The following is a 5,300-nucleotide window of genomic DNA, read 5'->3' as shown; positions in this document are numbered from 1 at the left end:
CAAGAGTCTGGGGAACCATTAACCTCCTCCACATTTTCATGACGATTCATTCCCATTAAGCTCTTGCTCCGCATCTCCATGACACAATTCTTTGCTCCTTTGCAAGCTCTCTCTTGCATGCCTTGCACACATGCAAGCATGACATCTATTACAAATTAATAAATGGTAAATGGGCCAATGGGATAGCGACATCCCTATACCCCACATCCCCAAATTTACAATATATTTTCACTTCTAATAATAATAATAATAATAATGTGGTAAATTGTCCACACGGTCCCACTCTAACCAATCAATTTACCACTTGCATCACTAACTATTTGGAAACGCGAATAGAGTAATGTGTTGTGCTCCTTTAAGAATTGCCTCACTTAGAAAGTTCTAGAATGATTATTGCATTGATTACAAGTTGAATGAGGAAATGGTGAAAGGATGAAAATTTATTATTAGGGCAATTGCGTAGAAGCAAGTAACTTGGAACTTCAAAGAAGTTTTGCATGTTGGGAAACAAGTTTGGAACTCAGAGGAATGCTTCGTGATTTGGGAGATTCAAGATTTTTTATTTGTGTAACAAAGATATGTATATATATGGGCACAAGCAATTCGTTTTACAGCAATCCAAAACCTAAAGAAGAGGGGTACACATCCTACAGCACAGCCTTAAACATCACCCAATATGGCCACTCCAGCCATCAGAAGCAGCATGCTGACTCTTGCAGGGGGGGGGGGGAGGGGGCGGCCGGGGCGCACACCAGCATGTTGACACAAACATGTCTCAGTTCCTGATCATTCTCCTCGTCATCGATTTGTTAACATCGTTCCAAAAGGCTTCCTGCATCAACAAGAGATTCATCTCCCTGTTATACTTTCTATACATGTCTCCAATCGACATTTTAGGGTCTCATTTGCACTGCTGCCGTAATTATATTGGATATTCATTACACTTACAAATCATTCTACTTGTTATCCACATGTTATTGCCACAATCATACCCCTTTCCTTGCAGTAACTAACAGTTAGTTCACACTCATACTACACTGTAAGATTACTTCATCTGAGACTGCACAGAAGGAGCATGATTCTTACGCTATAACACTAAAGAAACACTCAGGAGGGGGAGGGCACATAGTTTTAGGTCACATAACGAGCATGATTCTAATGCTATAACACTAAAGGAACACAGAGGAGGGAGAGTGGTGTCTTACATTTGCAAACCCAGGAGAAGAGCAATGCCCAGATTGGACTAAACTTCTACCAGGTCTCCCTTGCTGAGGAGGGGTGGGCAGCCAAGTTGACAAGCTAGTATCTACACGGACTGATTGCACTTCTGAACTGACTGCAGCTCCACATTCATCTGCTACTTCTGCTGCATCCCTCTTCCAATGGGATAAGCTCCCATCGACACCATTCGCATGCATCCTGTGCAAACTGCCTTTGGCATTCTTCAAACTGCCAGGATTCCAGTATGACAAGCTTGCATCAACCAAAATTGGCTGTGATTCTTCTGCTTTGCTTAAACCATGCTCAGGTTTACTTCTAGAAGCAAATCCAGTTTTATTCTCACTCCTCCACTGTAACTCTGTACCTTGTGCTGTACTCTCAAACATTTGCGTTGCTGGTACTGACTTTCTGCCAGTGATGCTTGCTTTTAGGCTTCCTCGGGTCTTGTCATCCCTCTCCTTAAGCTGTTTCCACTGAGATACATTCTCTACTGGAGTCAAGACTGAAGATGGGGGTTTGCTTCTTACCCTGGACTGAGTTACTGGTGCTCTTTGAGCACTAGCCTTGGGTGTGACTAGCCACTCAGGAAGCTTGAGTGGAGTATTGACATCATTGAACCCTGCCGTACGTGCACCCAACTGAGCAAGTCTCAATGTGAAACTGTCCATTGAGTCATTGTGTTCGAGTTTACTTGTGGCATAGTCGATCCCACTGAAATCTGTTGACACATGTGACGCTGCATCTGCGTACGAATCATAGTCATCTTCAGTTCTCTCTGGTGCTTCATATTCACGCGAAGAAGATTGTTTTGACGCACCACAAATGAAAGAATACTGACTGATAGCCTGGTTATCATATCTGATTGTTGCTATTTGTCCTGCGCAGGAGCTGGTAACACTATAGTTGCCATCACAAGTACCTCCCCCTGTTTCAGATGGGCTCATAGGAGGTGAGAAACACTGCTCTGGAGATATATCACTGATAGTTTCCTCACTGTCAAACGAAGAACAAGAACCACGTGCCAATCCATTGTCATCAATATTGGATGAATCTGGAGTCTTAGAATGCACGTGTCCAGATGAATCAGAGGTAGGGGTGGTGCTTTGGCATAATGATTCTGACACAGAGAATGCGTCATTCATGACCTGGTAACGATCCTTGATCGGAATATATTTCCCCTTAAAATCTGCAGGGATGCTGTCATCCGCATTGGGAGAGTTTTCAGAGGGGAATCCAGACTTGAGAATATGAGGAAGTTTGAGGGACTCGACTGTATGCATCTGCTTCTGAGACTGTATAGTTTCCATGTCTGACTTCGTCACATTTGCAGGAGGAAAAATCTTTAACCGCTTCTGACCCACACTTACATCACCCACAGACAGCTTTGTCTCATTTTCTTCTCGGACAGCAGATACACTCCCAAACCTTCTTTTCTTAAAATTATTGTCCTGTCCATCTGAACTGTTACCAGAGACTGAGGACTCAGCTGCCGGGCTTAGAGAATGATCAGGACGTCTCTGTGGTACATCAGGCTGTTTGTGATTGTTATGTGCAACAGTGCCGTCGATGTCCAAGCTTGGTGTACAACCATTCACCTGCAGAGGTTTTGATTTAGAATCCAAGGCGTTTACTTTAGACACATTTGCGGGTTGGTGCAGCATGTGGTTGTGAACCATCCTATTTTGGGCATGGGGTACAGATCTTCCGATTGATGCCAGAGTAGTTGCAGGAAGAGCTTGATTGAGGCTGTGGATGTTGCTATATGTCCTGTCAAGGAGGATGGAAAGAATGAGCTAGCTTGAAAGAGTTATTCTCAAAGGAAAAAAGAAAATGAAAGTCTGCAACAGAAGAAACTTCATTTAACTTACCTGCTCTTATCAAGATGGGGAATTTGCATTGCCTGTTTCCCATGACTGTCCATTACTGGTGTGGCTGCACAAGAACCAGTTCGCAGCACATTTGGCTGTTGCTCTTTGTCTGCATGTGTTTTGAACTTTGGAGACGGAAAGGCAACAAACTTTGGATGAGAGACCTTCTCAGTCGTATCAATATGTAACATTTCTGGAAGCTGTGCTCTTTTCTTCGTTTCAGAAGAAGTCTGACCCATTGACCCAGAAGACTTCAGGAGATTAACCTGCCAACAGTTGCATCAAAAAATCAGACCCCTGCATTTAGCATATGCCGAGACCATAATCTTGTATGGAATAGAGCATCTGATTTTCTAAGTTACTGAGAGAAACTTTAAAAAATCATTTAAGCATCCCTGTATAGAACAGGCTTGCACTCCAAATTGACATATACTCTGATTGTAAAAGCTCTAACCTCATCCCTGATCTTCTTGGCATCCTCCGACTCTCTAGCAATTTGTCTGCTCAGGTCCTTAAGCTCTTCCTCTAGTTCATCAAGTTGGAACCAAGGGTCCGTAGCAGGGAAAGTCTTCTTCTCCTTCACTGATGCCTTGTTCTGGAGGACAATCCCATTTGCTCTTGCCATTGATGCACTATTAGCACTATTAGCACCCTGTCTGGTGGTGCTAAGATCATCGTGGTATGTTTCTGCAAGGCATCACACAGGGAAGTGAAGCAGTGTCTCCAAATTAAAAAGAAACCCTGCTTGAAGCAGCATTTTCTGGTTGCTGAAGATGTATGTTAAAGTGCAACAATGCTGTATCTTTCACAAAAGAAAGGCGATGGAGTTGATTATCCAAACTATTAAGCCTAAATTTGATGACATACAAGATCATGGAGTGGATAATTTTCAGAAAAAATCATTCCCGACATTGTTCAATGCATCTTGTTTAACAATGGAAGCCTAAATTTAATGGAAAAAAAGATCATGGAGTAGATAGTCTATATAAAAAATAGTTCCTGAAACAATGCATATCATCTTCTTGGGGAAAATGGAGTACATAATGATACTAAATTAATGTCATTAGTTCCCTGCAAGGTGTTGAAGCTTCAGAAATGGTTCCCTGAATCTCATCTACTTATTCTAAATCAGGCCCGTGTACAAGATAATAAATTCCAATCAAAACTTAAGCAAGACACGCAAGCAAGTCCCTTCCTCCATCTATTGGCAAGAACCAGAGTGCCAGAGACAGAACCTGTTTTTGTTGAAGAAGCAACTTTGATTGGAATAGGAGCCGAAGGTGCGCGTGCAGGGGCAGGATAAGATGACTTCTGATTTAGGGTGTTTGCAAGTCAGAAAGAGGTAAAATAGGCAGCAACGTTTTCCATCTTAGTTTCGGTAGATACAGTGAGCAAACCAGCAAAAGGAGAGGAGCCTCACCTTGGAGGGTTTGGGGATTGGGGCGGCGCCGCCATTCCCATGGCGGCGATCTTTCTTTCCTCCTCCGAAGCATCCGAAGAGCCAACCCATTTCTTCTTCGAGGAGAGGGGCACACACTCTCGCATGCACAAACTCTGCGTCTGCAAGTAGGGACGTCACAGGGCTGAGGATAAGCTTAAGCAGCAGTCGTATTCCACACTGAGAGAGAGAGAGAGAGAGAGAGGGGGGCAAAAGACAGCCGTTTCCGGAATGACAGACTCGCACACTCGCTTGCAGACGAGAGAGACGTTGTAAAGTTCAAATTTTTGAATAAAGAGATTTCAGGGAGATTTTCTAAAACTCAAAAAAGCAGTTGTCTCTCAAATTGCAAAAGTCCAAATTGCCTCGGCCCCTCTCCTCTTTTGGCCAATTCGTAGGGTTAAATCAAATTGACATTCCTGGAATCTTCTATCTTCTGTCTTCTATGAGTATTATCAAAAGCTTTGGGGGTGCATGCAACAATGTGTCTCACTCTCGAAAGCATGGCCTGTTTTGAGCTTGCCTGCCCATTCCACACCATACTAACCCACACGCTTCTTTTCTCTCTCTCTCTCTCTCTCACTCACTCACTCTCTCTCTCTCAATGTGCAAGGGGCTCAAGCAGAAAAGGGGGGGGGGGGGGGGGAGAGGGGGGGGGAGAGGGGGGGGGAGGGGATGATGATGAGAATATCAATTGTGTTTCCAAAGTCTTGAAGAGTTCCTTCCACATGTCACTCATAAATCTTCCATCTCTATTTGACACTATGGCTAAG

At 43.6% G+C, this 5,300-nt stretch overlaps 1 protein-coding gene across 2 annotated transcripts; it reads right to left on the bottom strand.

The window, feature by feature from the left end:
• Window positions 1–385: 385 nt before the first annotated feature.
• LOC148031055 (uncharacterized) lies at window positions 386–4,765 on the bottom strand. 2 transcript variants are annotated; one of them, XM_087684573.1, is made up of 6 exons: window positions 4,510–4,765; window positions 4,325–4,400; window positions 3,544–3,776; window positions 3,090–3,355; window positions 1,206–2,988; window positions 386–832 (listed from the first exon to the last, which is right to left on the bottom strand). In XM_087684573.1, the coding sequence occupies exons 1-6, from the start codon at window positions 4,597–4,599 to the stop codon at window positions 776–778; spliced, it is 2,505 nt and encodes an 834-aa protein (XP_087540699.1). In that variant the 5' UTR covers window positions 4,600–4,765; the 3' UTR covers window positions 386–775. The 2 variants fall into 2 exon arrangements, with proteins under 2 accessions (XP_087540699.1, XP_087540700.1); XM_087684574.1 differs by having other exon boundaries at window positions 4,325–4,397.
• Window positions 4,766–5,300: the final 535 nt, after the last annotated feature.

This window comes from Lygodium microphyllum, chromosome 9 (genome assembly GCF_053477565.2).
Source record: "Lygodium microphyllum isolate KBCC chromosome 9, Lygodium_microphyllum_v1.1.10, whole genome shotgun sequence".
Lineage (NCBI taxonomy): Eukaryota > Viridiplantae > Streptophyta > Polypodiopsida > Schizaeales > Lygodiaceae > Lygodium > Lygodium microphyllum.
Note: the sequence above shows the minus strand (reverse complement) of the source record. Positions and strands in the feature narration are given on the sequence as shown.

What these genes read in the sequence shown, in the direction of transcription:
- LOC148031055 (XM_087684573.1), bottom strand. Translation starts at nt 4,599, where the DNA reads ATGGGTTGGCTCTTCGGATGCTTCGGAGGAGGAAAGAAAGATCGCCGC. An exon ending in CAATCCCCAAACCCTCCAAG is followed by an intron (nt 4,401 to 4,509) that starts GTGAGGCTCCTC and finishes ACCCTAAATCAG; the next exon opens with AAGTCATCTTATCCTGCCCC. An exon ending in CCAAGAAGATCAGGGATGAG is followed by an intron (nt 3,356 to 3,543) that starts GTTAGAGCTTTT and finishes AACTGTTGGCAG; the next exon opens with GTTAATCTCCTGAAGTCTTC.